The sequence below is a fragment of the Onychomys torridus genome, chromosome 17, assembly GCF_903995425.1.
Source record: "Onychomys torridus chromosome 17, mOncTor1.1, whole genome shotgun sequence".
Taxonomy (NCBI): Eukaryota; Metazoa; Chordata; class Mammalia; order Rodentia; family Cricetidae; genus Onychomys; species Onychomys torridus.
In genome coordinates, this window is record NC_050459.1 from 11,157,133 (window position 1) to 11,181,742 (window position 24,610).

The window sequence follows — 24,610 nt, forward strand, 5'->3', positions numbered from 1 at the left end:
ACGTGGCTAATTTTGCTAAGTTTGCCAGACTGTTATTGGTTGTCTTCCGGACTTCTCTGAGATAAAAGGTTAGACAACTATCATCATCATCATCATCATCATCATCATCATCATCATCATCATTCGCTTCCACGATCACACTCCATACATCTATCTAAATGCTGCTGTAGCAAACATGTGGCTGACATCATCTCTTTTCCTCGTGTCTGGACCAGGTTTATTAATGAGGAGTGCTATTCGAGGTGCCAGGGGTGCCGCTGGAGGATCCCTGATTCCTCTGAGCACAGCACTGAGCAGTTTACCCGCGGGCAGGTAACAGGTGGAAACAGGCTGTATTTCAGAGCCCAGAGCAGCTGTGTGCGCACTCTCAGTGGCCATAAGGAGCTTTGTAACAGATCTGTCTTCTAGCGCTCCCTCTCTCTGACCTGGGAGCCCAATAGGTGTGGAGGACTTCATCGGGCAGAGTCCGGTGCACCCAATGCGTCTGCAGATGCCACATCTTGATTCAGATTGAGCTAGACCTTTCCAGGCGCGTTGGCTTGTGTGTGGGTTCGCATGCTGACCTACAAACACGCCGAGCACTTGCAGTGTGGGACCTCTCTGCTCCCCCCCGCCCGGTACCTTCACTGTCCTAGAGTGACCCAGTGCTCTGCGCGCAACAGTTGGGACCTGCTGTGCGCGGGCTCCCGGGCCATGCGCGCCCTGCGATCTCCGGGCCAGGCTTGCCATTGGCAACCGCCCAGCGGCCTGAGCGCTCCCCCTAGGCGCGCGGCGCTGGGCCCTTCCTCAGATGGAGCCACGCACCGGCCGCCCCCCAGTGCGCCGGTGCCTCCCCGGGCGCCGAGTGCGCAGGCGCCGGCCGTGAGGACCGACCGTGCGCTGGGCTCGAACGGGGTTGGAGCGCGCGGCGGCGGCGGCGGCGGCGGCGGCGGCGGCGGCGGCTGCGGACAGACAGACTGCGGATCGACGCACGGACCCAAGGATTCTCGAGCCTGGGAGCTGGCGGCAGTGCTGTGCGCGCCGCTTGGCTTGAAGGGTGGCCACCTTGCTATGTCGCTCGGCATCTTCTGAACTAGGAAAGCCCGAGGATGTCCGCTCTGAGGAAGGTGCGAGACGCGCGGGGCCGCGGGGACTGGGATGCGGGGACCTGGACGCTAAGTGGCGAGAGCCGTCGGGGCAGGGAGGGGGCGGTGCTGCGAGACCGACCCGCGTGGGCCCTGCCTAGGCGGCTGTGTTGGGGGGGTAGGCGGCTAACTAGGAACACGCTCCGGGAGTGTGAGATAACCTTAGGGGTGGCCGGTGCTCCGGGGTCCGCCGCTGGGGTCCTTGCGGGCTGCAGAGCCCGGTGGCAGGGTTGCCGGCACACGGGCTCCCCGACTGTAGCCTGTAGGAGCGAGGCGGAGGTGTGAAATTCCCCGCTCCGCGAGGCCGGGTAACGGGGTGCAGCCTGGGGCGCTGGCCAGCGAGGGGGCTGGTGGGGCAGTGGGGAGCGACCCGAGTTCCCCTTCCCCCAAGCCCAGGTGGCCACCGGGACTCCGACTGGGAATGAATGGAAGGTGCTCGGGAACCGGTGCTACAGGGCGCTGGGGTCGCGGAGGCAGGGAGGGGCCACTTGTGCCCTTTGCTACAGCCGTCGCGACGAGCAGGGCCTGGGCCTAGGGCTTGGGAGGGGGTAACCGCTGCCGGGCTCTCCAAGTGCGAGCCGGGAGCACGGGGGCTTTTTTTCGGGGTGGTTGCTAAGCGAAGCGCTACCCAGCGCAGGGTTTTGTAACTAAGCCTCCCCCGGCAGCTGCTGTTGCTGCTCTCCGGCTCTTTCCCTAACGATCGCAGAAGAAATAATGAGGATGTAATTATTACAGCCCTGCGCGCGAAGGCATGGGGGGCGGCAGGCACCGGCTCCTCGGCTTGGCGCTGGCCAGATGGGGCCGGGCGGGGCAGGGGATTCCTCTCCCACCCTCCTGGAGCGGCCGGGCGGCGGGAGGTGCTCCTCTGGGACCCGAGATAGGGGCTGGGGCTGTAGACCGAGTTAGGAGAGGTGGGCAAGGGCCGCAGGCGGCGTCTAGGCGGGTGCAGAGTGTCGCAGGTGGAGGGGGACCCGGAGCGCCGCGGCTGCTTAGTGATTCGCACCCGAAACTCACAACACCCTGTGTGGCGCTCCTCCACTTCGGGCATGTGGTGCGAGCCGCCCGCAGGTCGCTTTTTCCTTCAAATGGATGTCGATTCCGGCCCGGGTCGAAATCCGAATGCGTGACTGACTTAATCAGCATCGGCTGTGTTGTATCCATGAGAAAATAAAAGCAATGGGCAGCGAATTCGCCCTCGGTGTTGATGAACTCTGCCAGCCTAGGCTGTGGGCGTTTCAGGGCTGGAGATTAAAGCGCAGCAGTTCTTCCTCCTGGTGTCTCATACTTGGAGGCGAGAGGGAGCTATCTGGATTGGAGCCTTGGGATTGCTGTTAGTGGCCAGTGCGGGTACATCAGCCTACAACCTTGAGATCTGACCGTTACCTTGGATCCCAGTCACCTATGTGAGTGTCTTACTGTACAGTCCATGAACTAATTGCATTTGGAATGAGAAAGGAACCTGGAGTCTCAGTGTGGTCCAAAGTAGTCCACGACCGGTTCAGGGCAGTGTGTAAGTCCGAAGCTGACTTACTTAATTCAACCTCTCCATCAATATATAGACTTAAAGTTAAGGTGCAGTATAACATGATTTTTGTCTTCATATTCTCTGTGGGGAATAGCCAAGACAAAAAATACTGGTGATATGATGAAAAAAATATTTTTTTTGGCAGGTCAGGTTGTTACTCTGTTGTTTAAAAAAAATGCCATTAATCAGGATTTTCCAGTAGCCAAATTGTCTTGTGCAGGCAGTTGGGTGACTCACACAGAATTGGCTTCCATGGTAATTGTAGAGTGTGCATACCACTTCCTTTTAGATGATGTGACTTTTTCATTACTTAGAAGAGAACAAATGAGAATATTTTATGCCCCACATCTGGCAGGCACGGCTGGCAGGCCACAGGGAGTCCTCTGCTCCAACACATCTGGGTTGGGAGAAACATAAACCTAATGAAAGGAGACAGGGTGTAGTCCCCAGATACAGCGCGGCCTCTCCAGCCACTCTACAGGGACGATCTAGTCAATGTGGGCTTTGTTCTCCGAGCTTTTCTACGTTCTGTTCCTCTGCTCTCTTCTGAGACCATCTCTTCCGTTAAGTCAGTAGGCCATATGCTCTTGCTCTGACCTGCCTGTAAATACCTTGTGTTTTTAGGTCAAAGGGTAATACACCAAATGCTGACTGCTATGCCAAATAACTCAAAGGAACATAATTAAAATTATGCCCGGCCCCACACCAGCCCAGAACTTTTTTGCTTTCCCTTGAACAGCCTTCCAGGTTGAGCAGTGTGGAGCATTGTTCCCTTTGCAGTCCCCAGCCCTCTGCAGCCATAGTGAAGGTAGCCTAAGTGGGTGCTGCTGGGGGAGGCCGGAGGAGCCTCTTATGCTGATACCGGATGTGCTGTGGCTGAGGGCACATGGATTCAGGTGTTCATCAGCAGTGCTGTGACTTCTCCAGAGTGATGTAAGCATGTTCCTCTGTGGCAATCTGTTGCATCTCCTATTTTTGTCCACTTCATTTTTGACAGTGATAGAAATTCCAAACTGAATTAGAAGCGAAAATCCGCCTCTTAGAATTTAATCTGTGTACCAAGAACGTGATCAATTGCAAAACTAAAAAATTCTAGTATTTTATTAAGTGTTTCAGGATTTTTTTTAATGCCATAGTATTCTTTTATAATTATATTTGAGGGGGAAACACTCCCATCTCAGTCACCCAAGGAATAGAATGATGTACACTTCGATTATAGAATTTATGAGGAAGTTAATTAAATATTATTTATTGACCCTTGGAATGGATATGCCATGATCATGCATTGGCTACAATAAAAATAGCTGTGATTCATCATTTTGGCCAGATGGAAGTCAAATTTAGAGCATTGCAGTATGTTGGCTATAAAAGAATTAGAGCTTTACCACACAGGAAGTTAGTGGGCAAAACATTCTATGCAGTTAAAATTGCTCTTAATCAACCATAGTTTTAACTAGCTTTTGTTTTTCATCTTATAAGCACTAACATTTTATTAGCATCTACTGAAATATTTTCAGTTGTTGTTATCTGTGTATGGAAATTTTGAGCATGGCAATTCACTTGTATTCATAACTAAAGCATTCTGGGTTTTTAGGAGGCCAAGTGTCTGGGCTCTAATCCTGATGAGGTGTGGGATTGCAGGTTCCAATGCTGGTGTAAATTCTGCAGCCGCTCTTGGTCAGCTCTGCCTTCCAGGGCTTCAGAGCAGTGGCAGACAATATATCTGGTTCTTAATTAAGCTCTTTGGCAAAAGCAATGGGAATTAACCAGCTGATTTTCCTTGATCCTGCCGTTTTTCTCTGAAATGAGAAGTCCTCTCCATTAGTAACAGGTTTCTTTTTCTTTTTTAAAAAAAAATAATTTATTTATTCATTTTACATCTCAGCTGCAGTTTCCCCTCCCTCCTCTCCTCCAAGTCCCTTCCCCCATCCTTCTTCTGTTCCCATCCCCTCCTCCTCCATTTCTGTTAAGGAAAGGGCAGGTCTCCCATGAGTATCAACAAAACATGGCATATCAAGTCAGTAAGACTAAGCACCTCCCCTTGAATTAAGGCTAGGTAAGGTGACCTCCCCTTGAATTAAGGCTAGGCAAGGTGACCTCCCCTTGAATTAAGGCTAGGCAAGGTGGCACAGTATGAGGAGTAGGGTCCCAAAGGCCTGTAAAAATGTCAGAGACCACTGTTCCTGCTGTTAGGAGTCACACAAGAGGACCAGGCTACACAACTGTCATATACATGCAGAGGGCCTAGGTCAGTCCCATCCAGGCTCTCTGGTTGTCTGGTTGTCAGTTCAGAGCCCCCAGAGCTTAGTTGATTCTATGAGTTTTCCTGTGGTATCCTTGACCCCCCTGGCTCCTATACTCCTTTCTTCTCCTCTTCTGTAGGATTCCCCACACCCCACCTAATGTTTAGTTGTGAGTCTGCATTTGTTTCCATCAGTTGCTGGATGACGCCTCTCTGATGACAATTGGGCCAGGCACTAATCTGGTCACAGGAGACGGCCAGTTCAGGCTACCTATCTGCTATTGCTAGGAGTCTCAGCTGGGGTCTTCCTCCCAAGTAAAAACTTTCATTTTGGAGCAAGATTTGTTCATTATTAGGTGATGTTTTTATCTAGTATACTTCTTATATGTACCCTCCAGAACAAAAAGAAAAATCTTAACCAGTTACTTCTTAAAAGGAATAGACAATTGGAAACACCCCATCAATAAAATTATAGCAAAAAATTAGAATAACTTTGTGTATGTAATTAGCCATTGGTTTAAAATGATACCCCATCTTGTCCATAGAGAAGATGACTAACAGGCACCAAACAGCTGGAAAAGAAAAGAATGGAGGGTTGGGGATTTAGCTCAGTGGTAGAGTGCTTGTCTAGCAAGCACAAGGCCCTGGGTTCGGTCCTCAGCTCTGGAAAAAAAGAAAAGAATGGAGTTATCCCGTAGAGCCAATAGAGTAGCCAGTACTGGAAACGGATGTCCTTGTGCTTAATCGATATTCATCCTGCTGTTTCTGCATAAGGTGACAAGTGGCATTTCATCTTGTTGGCGTAAAGAATGACTGAGTGAAGACCTGCCTGCTGTTGCCTGCCTACGCAACTGAGTGGCACTTAGCAATCTGGTTGTCCCTCTGTGTTTTAGTTACCCTTCACCAAAAGGGGGGTCATATACTATTTACTTGGTGGGATGACCACGTGGGATTAAATGAATTGATGGCAATAGCATTGTGCCAAGAATGGTGTAGACTGTTCAGACTGTCTTGACTCTTTGAATCGTGGAGAAACAAAGCCAGCACCAGCTCAATTTGAGCCACCAGTGCTGGAAGTTATCAAATAACCCTGAGAGTACTGTAATACTCCTGCTTGTTTATATATTTACTTGTCAATCCTTCAAGGAACTAATCTGAGTGAACTTAACCAATAACAGCATCGAAGAAATGTTAATAAAATAGAAAGGGCCAACAAAATGACAACTATTAAAGACGTTTTTGAATGTTATATTTGACTTTGAGTTCCCTAGGAGTCATGTCAGCAAAACCTAAAATACATAAACCCTTACCTGATTGGTTACCTTGTTGGGTAGATATCACACATACATTAAAAAAAATCTTTCCCTGGTGCTAAATCATGAAGGTTATTTCTCAAGCAGATCATATACAGAAGGGTTGTGGGTGTAATAAAGTAGTATAAATGCAGAAGTCTTCTTCCCAATCATGCCTTATGATACGCTAAGATGGAAACCAGAGACAAAACCCACAATAATAACCTAGAGGAGGGCATGTGTGTTTGTTGTTAGTCATCCGTTATCTCAGTGACAAGACCGTCAGACAGACAGGGCTGGGTCTTCATGCTTTTACATCATTCACAAATATAGTCAATGTTAAAGATACATATGACCCATGATATATATCTATCCTGTGGAGAGCTCAAGCTTTTGAGTTTTGAGTATCTACGTATTTCCTAAAATCTTGGTACAAGCTGCTTTAGTGTCAGGTAAGCCATAACGTGTCGATGGTAACAGCATGTGGAGAGAGTCCTTATGCTTAACAAGTGCTTCTAAAATTAAGATGAGCCTACCACCTGAAGGCTCTTCATTAACCGAAAGTACCAAAAAGCAAGATAGGCATTTAATTCATCTACCAAATGTTATAGATTAGCCTTGCCTGATTGAAATGTGCTCAAAACATTGGCATTAGCCTACAGCTGGGCAAAATTATCTAATAAAAAAGTCTATTTTAGGGTTGGGTGTATCATAACACATCCGGTAGCTTTACTGGAAGCAAAAAATGGAAGAGTGGCATGGGTACCCTTCTGTATCATCGTGAGGTTGAAAAGTTGTGAACCCAGCCACCGCCAATAAGAGACAAGCTTTGTTCCCACCGACTCATCTCTGGCTTGTTGCCACTTCCCCTTGCTCTCCCATCTCACCCACTGAAGCTTAGGAGGTGTTTTGTCTCAGAAAGTCTTCCCTGGGCCAGCACATGTCCCGTGGCATGCCTTACACTGTGGTTGTTTCCAAATCTGCCAAGATGGTAGCTTTGATCTTAAGCACCCACTGCTCCCGACTCAGAAAGATCTGTTGCATCTGTGAAGGAGCCCAGGAGCTGCGTTCTACTGAGCACAGGGGCAGGATTTCCCCAGCTCTGACTTGGAATTCATTTTTGTTCTTTTGTTACCATTCAATCTTTTGTGGTGCTTAGAATTCCCCCCCACCCATCCCTGGACCACTCCATCTTGTAACTCTGTGTTGTTCTTTGTCCCCAATTTGGCCATAGGTACCACATTTTTTTTTAAACCACACTTAACGTTTTCTTTAAGAAACATCTTTTTATATGTGTTTTACCTGCATGTGTGTGCCATGTGTATGTCTGATACAGAAGAGGGAATCAGATCCTTGAGAACAACTGGAGTTGTAGACAGTTGTGGGCAGCCGTATGGGTTCTGAGAACTGAGCATGGGTCTTCTGGAGGAAGAGCAAGTGTTCCTAACCACTGAGCAGTCTCCCCTACTCCTAATAATGGTTTATTTCTCATCTTTCACACTTCCTTTTCCAGGCCCAGTTGCTTCCCTGTGGCATATTTCCCAGGCCTGAGGCCAGATGACGTCATCCTCATGGTCCTTGCTTTGTACTCTAGGAGGGCACAGACCATGGAAAGCACAGTGGGATGCCTGGGCCACTTGCTGTCCTTGGTACTGGAGAGATAGCCATGAAAGGGACGGAACTGCCAGTCCTCAATATCTGCCATAGTGCTGTGGACCTTGTTGCTCAATAAACATCAGAATGATAAGTAAATCAATAGCTACTGACCTAGCTATACCAATGGGGCCCTCAGGCAGATCCTCACCCATTGCTTCTCGGAGTTGTGTGCACATAAATGAGATATGAAACTGTATCACCACATCAATGGGTTTGTATACACTTGTTTGCTTTTAACGTGAAACTTTGGGCTCTTTAAAATAATTTATATTTTATGATGCTACCATTTTAACAGTTTCTGAAAAAATTTTTTTTTTTTTACTATTTTTCTGATAAAAGCTTAGTGTAGAAGCTATATTATTGGAAATGTAGAAATTTTCATAAGTGGTTGAAAGTTAGCTTCAAGGTTATTATATTGGGGCCATTTTAGTATATACACCATTTCTGCATCTAAAATAAAATGTTCTGGTTCATCACTATCATTAGAGTCAAGGTTTTATTTTTGTTGTGAAAGATGAGTTATGCAGCTTTTTTCAGGCAACCAAACAGTAGAAACACTTAGTAAATTTCTTCAATTGACTTTTTTTCTTGTTTCTATAATGGTATTTCTTAAACATCAACAACACTCAATCAAAAGAAGACTTTGCATGCAGTTGGTTCTGGGATGTTCACTTCTGGAAGCTTATCTTAAGGAAATCATCGTGAACTAGCATGATTAGCTATCACTCACTCACTAGGGCTTTGTTTCCTGGAATGATACTGGAATGGAAGAAAAATGAGAGATGGGGTAAATTTGTTACAACATGGCCACAATATAAAAATGTACAGCCATAAAAAGATAGAACTTAAATATTTAATGGAACAGTATGATCTCCCTATACTGTGAGGTAAAGGTAATAGAGGACAAGGTAGCATGTTCCAACCTCTGTGTTTCAGAGCTCCTGTCCTTGCTCCTGGAAGGAAGACTGGAGGGTGCCCTGCAGCCAAAGCAAGGATTCAGCTCCATGAATCCTGTCTCCTGGGCAGTTTGTCAGGAGCCTGCACAATCATCAGCCATATCACTGCTATCCTTAACAATTCCCTCTGCCACCACGGCCTCCTGGCTAGTCTGCACCGATGGCTACATCCACAATTAGGGACTTCACATCAACAGCCTGCCACATTCCCTGATCATCCATAGTCAAGGACTTAACACCAATGGCCTGCCATTCTCAATGATCTCTCTGTGATGCTATTTCCTTCCCTCCTACACTTGTGCCTCTTAGCAAGGTCAAAACCAAAGCTTTGAGCCTTCATCCTTGCTTCTTTCTCCTATGCCGTGTAACTTATTTGTGACATTTGCCTAGTAATGGGAAACATTTATTGAGTGCTTACTGTTTTCCAAGTATTCTAAATGTTACTTAAATAAGTTACCAGTGTTAATTAATTTTTGCCCAGTACTGTGAGGTCAGTACATCTGCAAAATGCTGAAAAGAAAGCTCAGGAAGAGAGACTGCATTATATTTTGTGGGTCATTGACATAGTCTGGCATACCACAGTGTGGTGGGCTGGCTCCACGCTGAAATCTGTAGCCTCTTGTTGGGATAGATGCCCTGAGAGGGCAGAGGTTTCATTTATTTTGGTCACTGCTGTCACCCAAACACCTAACATATTCTTAGGCATGAGGCATCCCAACATTTGCTGAATGAACGAACTGATGAATGAATAAATTCAGACCGAAATTTTACCATGCATATACAAATGCTGAACTGATAATGATTCCTAATTCTTTTGATCCATATCAAAATACATTTGGCCTCATGTACAGAAAAATCCCACCAAAACAACTTGAATCCAGAGTCTTTGTTAGCAGCTCCTGGTAGGTTTGCCGCAAAGTGTCATCCTGGATCTTCTGGTTGGTGGGTCTTCTATGGTCTTGGTGTCATCCCCACTGAAAAGCGTGACAACAGCCGCCAGCAGCAGCAGCAGCAGCAGCAGCAGCAGCAGCAGCAGCATTTGAGCCATCTGGTTTTCAAGTGCTGTAACCACCCCGAGCTGATGCCAACACGAGGCGAGGAGACCCCTGGCTCTGTTAAACTTTCACATGGGCTCCCCAGGCCTGTCTCTGTGGGTGACTTCCCCCAGAGTGCATATGCTCTACTCCATAATTTGTAGCTGGTGGCTCTGGCATGGTCAGGAGAGGTCTCCATGGGCATCTAGAGTATCTTCAGTAGGGGAGGAGAGCATGCAGAGTGTGGTATGGGAAGAATGTATGCCCAGCCTTCTCATTTTCTATCAGCCTCTGTCTGTGTCACATTTATGAGCAGATGTGGCAGGGTGGAGACCTGAACAGACCCAGAAGGGGAAGAAGAGAGTTTGGCCATGCCATTGGATACTCTTCTTTTTCACCGTTGCAGAGAAGAAACCTTGATAGTAATCTCTGCACATCTTTGTCTCATATTCCACACCTACATCAGTTACTGCCCAAACCAGGAACCACTGTTTGGGGCTTTCATTAATCTTAATCTGCTTCCATGCCCAATGGTCCCTCAGTCCCCTGTATCTGTGTTGAGGACAGATCCCTGTGGGAAACTGGGCTTCTTCAACAACAGGAAGACCAGGGCCAGTTCACAACCAGCAGACCCAGATGCACTTCTGCATTTATCTCCCACCTGTGGCAGGTGATGGTTTTGTAATTTAAAGAGATCTTACATGAATGGCTTCTGTGTATGCATTTTTTAAAGGAAGATTTCAATACCATAAGTATATATGGAAGTAGAACTTTCCTTCGAGAATCCATTAAACCACTGTAATAAACTCATGATTTCCCATTTGTTCAGTCACATGATTGGATTCACTAGCTAAAAACCTGTAGTTCTATTGCTAGTAGGGAACATGTTGGAAGGACATGGCTTGTGTTGGGGACCAGGTATAGGCAGAGAAGGTTGCTGTGGGATGTCCTGTATGCTGTGAATATATGTTGCTATGACTGATCGATAAATAAAACGCTGATTGGCCAGTAGCCAGGCAGGAAGTATAGGCGGGACAAAGAGAGAGGAGAATTCTGGGAACAGGGGGGCTGAGGCAGAGAGATGCTGCCAGCCGCCACCATGAGAAAATGTTAAGATACCAGTAAGCCATGAGCCACGTGGCAACTTATAGATGAATAGAAATGGGTTGATTTAAGATATAAGAACAGATGGGGCTGGAGAGATGGCTCAGAGGTTAAGAGCACTGCTTGCTCTTCCAAAGATCCTGAGTTCAATTCCCAGCACCCACATGGAGGCTCACGATCATCTGTAATGAGATCTGGCGCCCTCTTCTGGCCTGCAGGGATATGTACAGGCCTGCAGGGATATGTACAGACAGGACACTGTATACATAATAATAAATAAATAAATAAATAAATCTTTAAAAAAAAGATAAAAGAACAGCTAGCAAGAAGCCTGCCACAGCCATACAGTTTATGAGTAATATAAGTCTCTGTGTGTTTACTCGATTGGGTCTGAGCGGCTGCGGGACTGGTGGGTGAGAGAGATTTGTCCTGACCGTGGGCCAGGCAGGTCTGGAGAAAACTTCAGCTACAAAAGGTCCCTGACATTTCAGTCATAGGGTGAACTGACAAGCACCATTCTCTGTGTCTGTGAACTTCCTAAAGCTGGCTCTGTGTGTCACTGTTGTGTGACAAAACTTTTCCTACAGAGACACAGCACACATGTCTATTCATCCCAGATAGGGAGCCCATGACAGACCAAAGTACAGATGCCGCTGAAGTCTAATTTGGTGAACTAATGAGTTTTGTTGGAGTTATTTACAGGGATATGGGTGAGGGGTTACTTACAGGATCAGAAATGACTCAAAGAAAGCTGCTGCTTTATCAAGGCTGACCCCAGCATGGGTGACAGCTCACAAAAGCTGGGAACCTGGAGCACACTGCACAGCCTGCAGGGAGCTCAACAGATTAGAGAGTGTCCTTTCCAAGTGACCCAGTTACTCTGAACCTCTTCTACGCAGTTTAGCTGGATTCTGCTTCTTCCAGGTCTGGTCTCAGTCTTCTTTGCACCTTTTATTGCTTACAGTGGCATTGAGGGGGACTATTGAATCTGGTCAGTTTTGGGGACTTCCTGTAGCTATTTTGAATTGTTTACCTTCAGGCTTAAGTAGCTTCCTTGCTGGATGGAATGTTTCAATGTCAGAGAAAACTGTGAACATAATATGTTAACACATATTTTATAGGAGTACAGGGAATGCTGGATTGAGGGAAGAGAACCAGTTACAAAGGAGAGGAGGAGGAGGGGAGAGGGAGAGGGAGCCCTTACTTCTCTTCCTTTGTAGAGCATTGGAGTCCAAACGACAAAAAGAGGCAAGAAATGCTCTGTGTGTGTGTGTGTGTGTGTGTGTGTGTGTGTGTGTGTGTGATGTGCATCCACATGCATGTGATTATAGATACATATGTGTTTGGAGACCAGAGATTAGTGTCAGGTGTCTTCCTCAGTATCCGTCTATTCTGTTGAGAAAGGGTCTCTCTCTGAACCCAAAGCTCACTCACTGCTTAGATTAGGAGGCCAGCAAACTTTGGGGATCTGCCTATCTCTGCCCTCCCAGTGCTAGAGTTACAGATGTGTTACCGTTATCAACTTTTTACATGGTGCCAAGGATCCAAACTCGGGTCCTCTTGTGTGCATGGCAAGCATTTTCCCGATTGAGCCATCTCATGAACCCCAAGATCCTTGTCTTATGCCATCTTAACACACTGTAGTTTTAAAAGAAAATTCTTGAGTTTGCACTGGGTAAAGTCCAGATACTCGGTGATATGAATTTGCTAATAGCACTGCCAACAGACATCTCAGGTATTAATCACCTGCTGTGTGCCGTTCTCTCAGTTCTGCCTATGACTGTTTGCTCTGTTTCCTTAAATCTTTCTTCTGTAATACATTTTGGCTCCTCTTTGAAATGCATTTGTATGTTTCAAGGGAACAAGAATAGGGAGAACCCAGAGGTCAGTGTTTTATTGTACAACTTGATAATGGATTTTCTTAGCTGCTAGCTCTTTTCCCCTGTTAGCTTCTCTCATGCTGTCTTTCTGAGTTCTTTCTCCTCTCAAGTATTTTGTTCTCACCCTTATCTGGGGATGGGATAGGAGACCATTTGGGCTCTTTCCATGCATTTTCTTGTTTTTTTTTTCCTGGTTCCATAATCCATTAAATATTTATAGAAGCATAAATTAATGTGTTAACAGTCACCATTAATTCTGTGGCCTAGAAATAAGTATAATCTGTTTCTTGGTGTACTTCTTTACAATTATCTTCTTGATTTTTAAATTGAAGTTGATAGCTATGTTTTTCATATTTTTTTTACTAAGAACTTGACCTAGAATATTGTCAACAGTTTAATTTTAGCCTATGTTGAATATTCTAGTACGTAATATAGCCCAACCATTTCTTTTTGGTTCAAATTTAAGTTACTTGACCAAAATTTGATTTTTACTTTGTGATTCTTTTGGTTATTTTCTGAAACTCTAGATAATCTTCCTCTAGTAAATTGGTTAAAGGTGTATTTAGTTTATGAGGTTGCTATAACAAATTGCCAGTAAGTGGGTTTATGCAGTGACATAAACATGTCTTGCAGCTCTGGTTACTAGGAGTCTAAACCCAGGTATCTGAAAACTGTGATCTTTCCAGTCTCTTTCAGGTGGCTTCAGGTGTTCTGTGGCTTGTGACAACATCAATCTAATCTCCTAAGCCTCTCCATTCATGTACCTTCTCCTCCTGGATCTGTAGATCTCTGTGACACAGGCCACTTCTAGTCTACTTAGGGCCTACAAGCAACCTAGGATTAGCCTGTCATCACAAAGTCCTCAATGCACACACCTGTGGAGACTTTTTTCCCAAATAAGGCCACATTTATGGGTTCCAGGAACTTGATATAAACTCACAGGGGACGACTTTGGTCACTCCCATGACACGGCCACTCCTAAGAACCTTGAAACTATTACCCAACTGTGTCCTAGGCCAGCAGTTCCCTCAGGTGAATACCCATTTTGTCACAGTCTCTGCAGCCACAGGGATAACAGAGGCCAATGTGAGTACAGGCAAGGACTCTGTAAGTGTCAAAGGAAGCCCAGGCTCTGAGCAACAGAATAAAAGCTCAGGAGAGATGTCAGAATGTTTAGAATGTTTTTGTGCCAGGCCATTTAAGGCCATAATGCATGTGTCCCTTGCAGCACCACCCTTACAGTTGGGAGGAGAATAGGCTTTATCTATCAGTAAAGGATCAAAGAATTTAAACCGGCAGGTAAGGAAGGAGCTGGTCTGCATTTGAGAAAGGTCTGAGTCAGATAGGAATAGCAACAGAGAGGCAAGGAAAGAGTTTCTTTGTCTAAACTATCAAATGAGTTACCTTTAAAAATAACGACCATTCATGGTTGATTTTCAAGGTGACTAGGGCTGGAGTCCCTTGGTTCATTTGCCTGGAGACTTCCCTTCTCCCCAGTTCCACTTGTGTGTCTGCCAACTGTGTGCACCTTACAGCTTCCCCTCCCATGCCTCCAGCTGATCTGAGAACGCTGTGTTCTGTTTTGTAATGAAATGTAGACTTCCTCTATGAAAAGGCTTAATGGGATAGCGTTTTTCAAAAAGAATTCGAGCTGGCTAAATTTAGTTTCTGAACAGTGTCCAGTCTGGAAACAAATCTGTTTTGAAATCTTCATCCCAGGGCCCCACTCTTCCACCTGGGAAGGTGCCCTGGCCAGATGGTCAGTAGCTGAAGTTTCTTCCCTTTCCCATCTGCCAGCAACAAGTATTGCTTAACCTGGTCCCTCTGCACAGCTCCTGCTGCTTGTAAATGGTCCCAACCATGCTCTGCCCTCTGAGGATCTGCAGTGGTAGTTCTCTCTGTCTCCTGGCTCTCTTCTGACTCTCATCACTTTCTGGCATCTCTTGCTTGATGACATCACAAAATGTTATTAGAAGGCAATGAGGAATCAGCCTTCTTAGACCTTGGCATTGTTCTTTCACTAACTTTTAAGTTTCTGTTATGCCTGGCTTCTTTTTCTCAGGCTTTTTTTTTTCCCTTATGAAGAACTAGTCATTTACTCTTACTATATAAGAGGGACACCATCCTCATCTCTGTACATAGCGTCAGAGTGAGTACTAGGCTCTGGAGTACCCATTTTTTTCCTTCCTGCTACTTCAGGTGGGGCAGGCGCTGCGTCCTGTACCCTTCTTACAGTAATGCATCCTTCACAGTCCAGGTTTGTCACATTGACAACTTGTGTTACTGTGGGCAGACTGGTTTTGGTGACTCTGCGGTAGAATCAAGAGCTGGGCCTTGACTCGTCCCTGACTTCCTGTTGCAGCTAGTGGGATGGTGCGCAGCGAACCCTGATGCTTTACACCTGTCCCTTGTACCGCTTGGATGAGAAAGCATCTAGAGGGCTCACACAGTAGTTGTCAGAAAATGAATCAGATAAACCCTGGCCTGAACATCCCATGGTCAGGTGAGAAGTGTAGGCATGAAGTACAGCCTATGGCAAGCAGAGGGGTGGAGCGAGGAGGCTTGCCTGGGCACCGGGCCAGGAGAACCGGCCTGGCAGAGTTGCTGTAGAGAATCAGTCTTGGGCATCCTGTTCCTGTGTGGGAGGCAGCACTGAGAAGCCCTGTCCTCCTGGCTTCAAACTTGTGACCATGTGTTCTGTGCTGAGTGTATCGAGTTCTGTCAAGAAGGTTCAGGTCTTGGATTCTCCTTTGACGTTTATAAATGAGATGGAAGTGGTGGCTAGGAGTGTTGGAATAAGGTGATCTGGGAGCTTAGGCCTGTGTCCATTGAGACCCTTCATGGACAGCATGGCCAGACAGACAGCAACCACCTTTCTGTGTCCTCCTCTACAAGGTCTTAAAAGAGGGTGCTCACTCTGTGTTCCCAAGACACCATGTTACTTTTTAAATAGTGCTCATCAAATATTTCACTGAGCCATCTCCCTAACACAAGATGTGCTTCTCATGGGGGGGGGGGGGGGTTATGCTGATGACCATGAGGATTTCTTGCTGGTACAGCCAGACTCTCATGTTAGTGGGTGTGTGAGGAACAGGTGGTGAGGACATTGAGGTCCAGATGATGAGTGGCACCTTGTGGATGAGGTGGGAGAGGGTGATGGGTAAATATGAGACTGTACTCTTACTAATCCCTGTTCCCAGTTGTTAATTTTGGAAATATGGTAAAAAGCAGTCATGGTGCTGATTGTTTCTTCTGTATATTCTTTTCCTCAAAAGAGCAAGCGGTTCCAAACTAAGGGAGACTTTGAACTTAGTGGACTTGAGTCAGGGATGGCCATCTGTCTTTTACAGATAGGAATTCTGACATATTGAAAATGCAATCTTTATGGTGGGGCATGAATCTGAAAATTTATACCTGGTTTAACAATACAGCACAGATCTTACTACTTCCCTATAGAGAAAGGGTAAGGCTTATTTCTCTGAAGAATGGCTGCAATGTACCTCGGAACAATAACTTGAAAATACTTCTGAAAACCATCCTGTTTAGGGGCCGTTAGTTTTCTTCTGTGTATTTTTGGTTAATACAGCTCTGATTTATTTACAGTGAGGTCCTGGGGGAGGTGGGGGGGATCAGGGTATCCATTAAGTATAAGAACAGGAACTAAATCACAATTATACTTGGTTGAAATGTTTATTTAGGGAAAGAATTGAGAGAATTACTGTAAGGTAAGAGGGCATAGAGGGTGTTGAGCCTGGGACAGGCATGTAAGGAACAGCATTGTGGGTGACATACTGAGGAAATGGGACTCCTAGAAATATCGGATGGAGGTGCAGAAGGGGACTATCCTAGGAGCTGCTGTGAATTATTTTGTGGTTCATCAGTTCAAGCACCATGAAAAATGTGTCAGTTCACTAGGTTAGGACATTGACTACTGATGTTTGGATGTCTCACACTGCTGGTTTTTTTGAACTTTCACCAGGAGATTGTAGTTATGAAGTCTGAAGCAGACTGTGGTCGGAACAGCACACCCAGGCTTATGCTGTATGCACGTCACAAATCACGTTAGGAGCTGGTAGGCAGTGTGATATTAGATAGTAAGGGTGTCTACCTCAGGGTGTGGTGGGGTTCAGGATTAATGCACAGAGATTCTACCGATGCTTGGGAGTTTGGACCAGGGCTCAAGGAAGCGGAAGGTCATCCATCACTGAATTTTAATCATTATTGAGGGGTGAGGCTGATGCTGGGCTGAGGAGAGCCTTTGAGTGTGTGCTTCTTGTGTGTGTGTGTGTGTGTGTGTGTGTGTGTGTGTGTGTGGTGTATGTGTGTGTTCAGGTGCATGTGCATGCAGAAGCCAGACATCAATGTTGGATGTCTTCCTTAGTCATTCTCTAGTTTATTATTTGTTTGTTTATATTTATTTTTTAACATTGTGTGTAAGTGTGTATGTATGTATGTGGGCCAGGGTACATGTGTGGAACAACTTGTAGGAATCAGTTTTCTCCTACAGTATGGTTCCTGGGGGTAAAACTCAGGTCATCAGGCTTGGCAGCAAGAGCTTTTACCTGCTGAGCCATCTTGCCTGCCCTAGTTTGTTTTCTGAAACAAACTCTTTCACTGAACACAGAGCTTGTGATTTGGCTAGGCTAGCTGGCCGTTGTGTTCCATGGATTTGCCTGTCTCTGCAGTAGGACTACAGGCATAGACCCCCTTGATTGGGTGTGTATGTTGGTGCTGGGGATCTGAACTCTAGTTCTCAGGCTTATCACAAGACTGAGGCATCTCCCTAACCCAAGATGTGCTTCTCATGGGAGATTTTAGGCCAACGATCATGAGGATTTCTTGCTGGTACAGCCGGACTCTCATGTTAGTGGGTGTGTGAGGAACAGGTGGGTGGGGACATTGAGGTCTACAAGATGAGTGGCACCTTCAGTGGGTGATTGCTTGTGAATGAGGTGGGAGAGGGTGATGGATGAGCACTACTTCAGAAATGACGTGGTTGTACTAAGACAGGGAGGAGGCACGGGGTGGGGATCACTCTAGGGCTTCCTGGCCTCTGCCTGCAAGAGGAGGGTGGGCAGCCATCTACCTACTCTTTGAGAATGTTCTCTACTGTTTTTTATTTAGTACGGTGCAATCTTGTATATTTCAGATTTTTAAGATGTAATAAAAATGCATGAACTTGGGTTTGCCAAAGCGGGTCTTGATGTTAAGGTGTGAAGTTGAGATTTTGTGTTCCTTCTTCCTGATGTGATATTCATGTTCTGCTCATCAGGAGATTTTACTGACATCTCAGGACAAAATCCTGCTGAGTCAAAAAGCATACAAAGCCGAGCCCTGGCTGGGTCAGGCCTCACATTTTACAGGCAGGGAAACTGAGGTCGGATCCCAGAATGCCTTGCTCTCCCACCCAGGCTCTGCGCCCGACCACGCCTCCCCACACTGTGCTTGAATTAGGAGAACATTCTTTCAGCAGATCTCCCCGCCTCCGGTCTCTCTCGGCTTGAAACCATCCTACACACAGCTGCTGGGATAATCTTTCTAAAGCCATTTTTATCATGTCACTTCTCGGCACGATGTTTTCTGTTGCCTTTTGTCACATCCAGATTTCTCCTTTCTGGCTCTTAGGGCTTTCTGCAAAATGTCCTCTTTCCTAGGGTTCGCTAGGAGCCTTCATGGGAAGCCGCCTCGTATTGTTGCTCAGTGTGGTTCCGCGTGCCTTTTGCTATTTCCCACTGCTGGGCCTTTGTACGAGCCTTGTACCCTCCTGAAGTGTTCTTTAGCAACCCGTGTCTTGTGTTAACTTTCCTTCACTTCTCCGTGTCTTTTTTCACCTCAGAGCCCCTTTCTCCTTTGAATTCACTACTACAAATTTTCCCTTCATTCTAATCATTCCTTGACCGTGTGGTCCTCTTTAGCAATTAGTTACTGAGCTTACAGACTCTTATAGAAAATATAATCACCCAGCAAACCTGTGGTCATATGATTACCTAAATTGAAAAGCCAAAACAGACAAACAACAACACAACAAAAAGCACACATGCTCCGAAGAACACCACTGTGAGGCTACTTTGCAAAGAAAATGGTTTCCGATGGGTGCTGGTAACTGTGTGGTCACATCATGGCCATTTGTCTCACCAGAGCTTTAAGGAAGGGTGCTTTGTGGTTAAGCTACTCCCACGCCTTGCTGGCTGGTAGCATATTCCTTAGATTCCCAGGAATGGCATCTTACCGCAGCAAATCCTTCCTCTAGATCAACGGGTGTTCCATCAGCATCCTATGTTGTTCCCAGCAGCCAGTTCATGGCGCTGAGTCACTTCGAGTGGCCCACAGGAAGAGAAGGAGTTTGGAGTCACACCATTCTGCATCTGAGCTGGCTCTGATTTAAAGGCCATGTGTCTTTCATTTTCTTCCTTTGCTTTTGTGATTTTAGCAGAATTTGGGTGATAGTGAGGTTGTCTTGAGTTGCCCAGATCTGTGCATCGAAGTCACTGAGTAGAGGCTGAGTCTGTCTGTTTGTTTATTAAGTTCTTGGACCAGGTGTTCTCAAGTATTTTCCTTATTTTTGAGTTTATGGGTCTGACTGCATGGTGTAATGTGGGCTCTGTGGACTTTGGCTGTGCCTTTTAAGGTCTCTGGGCTCCGGTTATTTTATCTATGAAATAGGCATGAGGATTGTCTTGCTCTCCTCACACATGGTTGTCAAGGATCAATGTCAAGCTGAAGTTACTGAGGCCTGTGGAGGCTGGAGGAAGCCACCTGGGGGCTGTTTTTACCAGGATCCTCTCTGCACTTCAATGTATAGTGTATTTCTGAGTCTTGTTTTTAGGTGCCCAACGACAGAGTTTTGTAAACCATAAAGAACTGTATTTATAAGGCAGGCCTGGGCATCTTTTCATTCATAGAAAAGACAGTTTTATTGCTTTCCAATTGTTCTTTGTTTAAATCCAGCCACCTCTGTGAGTAACATGCTCTTTTATGCTTTTGAATCTTTGTATCTTGCTATCAAAATCTGAACTGGGGCTGGAAAGATGGCTTAGGAAGTGAAGACCTCACTTTGATTCCTAGAACTCAACATAAGGAAGAGAAGAGACTAGGCGTGGTGGTGTGTGCTTGTCATCCCAGCACTGAGGAGGCAGGTCCAGGAGGATCCCTGGGGCTTGTTGGCTAGTTCACCTAGTTTGAGTTCTAGGCCAGTGAGAAACCTTGTCTAAAAAGAACTGAGGTTGATGGCACCTGAAGATGAACAGCTGTGGTGTAGTCACATGCCTTGTATGTAAATGTGTACTCATACTGTGTGGAGTCACATACCCACCTAATACAACCATACACATACAAACCATAAATAGTGAAGAAATGATTAACAGGCATATCTGAAGTCTTACCATAGGGTGATTACACCTTTCTAAAATGTGCTTGTAACAGAGGAGTTTTGGACTTCATTTTTTTTTTCAGATTTGGGGATATTTACCCAAATATAATGAGGTACTGTGGAGTGAGACTTACATTTAAGTACAGAATTCATTTATGTTTCATATATGCATAACCCCAAGTAATAATTTTGTCACATTTTCACTGTGCCTGAATTTTGATTCTGTGTTGTCTGTGAGGTCAGGTGTAGAATTTCAGAATTTTGGATTAGGAATGCTCAATGTATACACGAGTTTCCTAGAGATTTTCAAAAACATACATGCTCACATTATCTTTTAAAATCTGGATCTCCAGATGCTGTGCCTATGTCCAACCAACCTCTTCATCTAGATTGGGAGAGAGAGTGAGCAGACCAGGGTCCCCTTTGCTTCTGCACCTGAGTCTAATGAGTGTTCCAGTTTGGTGTCTGTCTTAGGGTTTCTATTGCTGTGAAGAGACACCATGAGCAACTCTTAAAAAGGAAAACATTTAACTGGGGCTGGCTTACAGTTTCAGAGGTTCAGTCCATTATCATCATAGCAGGACATGGTAGCACAGAGGCAGACATGGTGTTAGATGTAGCATGAATCTTAAAGGTACTTATTAATAAAATCAAATCTCAGCCAGGTATTGGAATGAAAGCTGAATGATCAGAGAGGCAGAACAAGCCACAGCTTCCTCACCTTGTCAGTTCCTCAGCTGATCCTGTTTCCTCTGTCTGGAAGCTTCTGAGTCCTCATCCAGAATGGAACTCAGCTGCTCCAAAGCCTAAAAGCTTAACCAGCCAAATGCTGCTAGTTCCTGGTCCTCATGCCTTATATATCTTTCTGCTTTTTACCATCACTCCCTGGGATCAAAGGCGTGAGTCACCATGCTTGGTTGTATCCTTGAACAGATGGATCTCTGCCTCTGGAATGCTAGGATTAAAGGCATGTGCTACCACTGCCTATGCTTTATGTTTAATATTGTGGCTATTCTGTCTCTGATCCCAGATAAATTTATTAGGGTGCACGATATTTTGGGGAACACAATACCACCACAGTTAGAGAAGGGCCTGAGAGTTCTTCATCTTGATCCATAGGCAGCAGAAGGAGACTGTGTGCCACACTGGGTGTCGCTTGAGGATAGACCTCAATGCCTGTGTCTACAATGACACACTTCCTCCAACAAGGTCATACCTACTCCAACAAGGCCACACTTAGTAGTGTCACAGTGCCTATATGTCTCTTGTGATGTCTCTCTTTCCCAACTGTATCCTCAGACAAGGGTGACGTAGAATCTGTCCCACACAGCCAAGTATCCTCTTGCTCTTGACAGTGTAGCTTCTGATGACATCACTGAAAGGCCTTTTGATGTTCATGCTGCTTCTCTTCCCATGTGTATGTTAACTTGCATTTTCTTAGGATAGGTTATTTTCCAAGGCACGTCTGTCAGTATGCAGGTGGCTGAGTTAGTACTCACACTGATATTCTCACTTCCTTTTAGGATGGCCTCTCCTCTGAAGAGCCATGGTTATCTGCAAGTCAGCCTCACTTGGGGGCTCGTGTTCCCTGTGCAGATGCAGATAGAACTGGATTGGCTGATGCCTACAGTTACCGTTCTAAACATCGGTTTCTCTTCCACATTTCTTGGATTTAATTGTTCAGCGAAATTGTCCCTGGTTTGCTTTTCCTGTGATGAAGTTATTTTCAAATGCCATACCATTTAACAAGTGAGTGCACAGGCCTGCTGCTAAAGGCTGCAGATATGGCATCTCCCTGTTTCCCAGCTCTTTTGGAGGTGGATCATCAGCCTGGATCACAGAGGAGGCACCAGAGCCCCAGGGTAATGACTACCGGTTTCTGAGCTGGTTAGTGGACCAGGTGATCTGCCCCACTGGAGGGTAATGAAGCATCCTGACGTCATGAAGTGTCCTAATGTTGTAGGCCTTTTTATGATTTCCTTGCTAAAAACTCAATAGTGCGTCTTTAGTGTTTCCTGTGCAAATTGAAACAACAGTGGAGGTGGGAGATAAAACTTAGCTCTTGTTTTCCTACTGTTCAGTCTTAGAGTTTTAGGTGTGTTGAATGAAAGAGTATAAAGATAACATTTTATATATATATGTGTGTGTGTGTGTGTGTGTGTGTGTGTGTGTGTGTGTGTGTGTTCCGTGAGACAGTTTTAGCCATTTGCTTTTTTTTTTTTTTTTTTTTCTGGAGCCTGTCCTGGATCTTGCTCTGGAGCCCAGGCTGGCCTCAAACTCAGAGATCCTCCTGGCTCTGCCTCCCAAGTGCTGGGATTAAAGATGTGCGCCACCACCACCCCGCCATTTGCTCATTTTTAAAAACTGCAACAGTGCACCAGGAATTACAGTAAAAAGGGCAGATGCCTTGCTCTGCTTCTCTGCCAGCCCAAGGTGGGTAGGTACCTTTTTTTTTTTTTTTTTTTTTTTTTTTTTTTTTAAATAAAAACTTTTCGAAGAGTTCTCAGTTCATCGCGTACCAGAGTGGACTTTCCTGCCTCCGCAGTGACAGCCCCTCCTGCAATGTCACTCTCCCATCTGAGAGAGTCTTCCTGTACCAGCTTCACCAACTGGAACCCATGGCTTACAAGGTGTACTGGCTAGTTCTGTGACAACTTGACACAAGCTAGAGTCATCTGACAGGAGGGAACCTCAACCAAGAAAACGCCTCCATAACATCCGGCTGTGCGCAAGTCTGTAGGGCATTTTCTTAATTAGTGGTTGATGGGGGAGGGCCCAGCCCATGGTGGGTGGGGCTCTCTCTGGGTTTGCAGTCCTGGGATCTATAAGAAAGCAGGCAGAGCAAACCATGAGAAGCAACCCAGTAGGCAGCGCCCCTCCATGGCCTCTGCATCAGCTCCTGCCTCCAGGTTCCTGCCCTGCTTGAGTTCCTGTCTTGACTTCCCTTGATGATGAACAGGGATGGGGAAGTGTAAGCCAGATTAACCCTTTCCTCCCCAAATTGCTTTTGGTCATGGTGTTTCATCACAGCAATAGGAACCCTAACTAGGACACAAGGGGACTTTGCGCTGTTGCTGTGTTACTTGTTTTGTGGACTGGGAGAGACATCCAGAAGTATGTGCCCATACTCTGGGTTCAGCCAGGTATATGCACTACCTGGCTTTCTGGCAACTGACTGCTTCTGGGTGCTGATCTGTCGTCATGGGGCAGCAGCTCCCTGCCTCCTCACCAGTGTGTTTCTGCTGTCGGCTGCTTAGTGTGTGGTTGGACTCTTGCTTTGCTGACTCCTTAGCTCTGGCAATGAGTTGTACTTTGATTTCCCATCCTGTCAACTCTAGGCAGTGTCACCTACAGTGTCATCTACAGTGTGTAGAGAGATGCCAGCTCCTCTGAGCTCACTTAACTTCCTGTGTCTCCTTGCAGCCCATCATTCACCACGGTCGATGCGGTGCATGTTATGTTTAGCAGTCATGGTTAATTTTGGTGCTTTTGCTATTGGCTGAACATCAGAAGTAAGCACGTATGTTTACATGGTACTCCTTGTACTTGGCAGGGCTGCCCCGTGCATAATGGCTGTTCTCTCTTTCAGACAGATCCCTGGAATTCCTAAAGGTGTTTCCTTCCCCCTCCCGCCTCTTCTCCCCTATCCCTCTGTCCTCTCACTGTGTACCCCCAGGTTGTCATTGAACTCATAGTCCTTGTGCTTTGGCCTCCACACTACTGGGATTACAGGTGTCTGTCACTCGGGGCCCAGCTTCTTGGATTTCTTGCCTGTTGATGCTATCCCAGAGGCTCAGGGGATAATTTATATGTCTCATATATAAACTCCCTCAAGTTTCTGTTCTTCCTGACTGACTGGTTTTGATAAATCTCTGAGTTTCTGAGACCCGAGCTTGCTTTTTTCTTTTTCTTAACACTTCATGTCTTTTCTGGTCATATTTTTTAATTTCTTGAGTTTGCCTTTTTCTGTCTTCAGACGATCACAAACCTTCACTTTGTGGATGTAAAACCTTTCAGTGATGACATGGAATAGAGTGGAGGGCACATGGAGAGTGGAGGGCGCATTTCTGATCTTTCCAGTTGGAAGTTCCACTCTTTACATTAGAAAGTCGAGTTGAGTTACCAGATTCTGAGATCATCTTCTCTGTGTTTCAGTGTCTGCTCTGGAGAGTCTGTGACACTCCTTTGATATAATTGGTTCTTCACTCTGGGTACTTCCAGTTTCTCTCATTTGTGTCTGGAATGCTCACGACCGTTGAGGATGGCATGTGATCTTCCCTCTGTGTATTGTGCTACGTAGACATTCCCAATGTGCATTCTCCACCCCCACCCCACCCCCTATTTTCTGGCAGATTTTGTTGATATTATCTTCCAACACTTCAACTAAAATTTCAATCTTAACAATTGTATTTAAATTTCAACATGACT

The 24,610-nt window shown here is 45.9% G+C and overlaps 1 protein-coding gene across 3 annotated transcripts in view; it reads left to right on the plus strand.

The window, feature by feature from the left end:
- Positions 1 to 843: 843 nt before the first annotated feature.
- Positions 844 to 24,610, plus strand: part of Dlgap2 (DLG associated protein 2) — a 724,943-nt gene continuing 701,176 nt past the window's right edge. For all 3 annotated transcript variants that reach the window (XM_036166326.1, XM_036166325.1, XM_036166329.1), the window contains exon 1: positions 844 to 1,106. Coding sequence is in view for 2 of the 3 variants with exons in the window: in XM_036166325.1 (XP_036022218.1) it covers positions 1,089 to 1,106 (18 nt within the window). In the remaining variant the exon portion in view is untranslated. The remainder of the gene's footprint in view (positions 1,107 to 24,610) is intronic.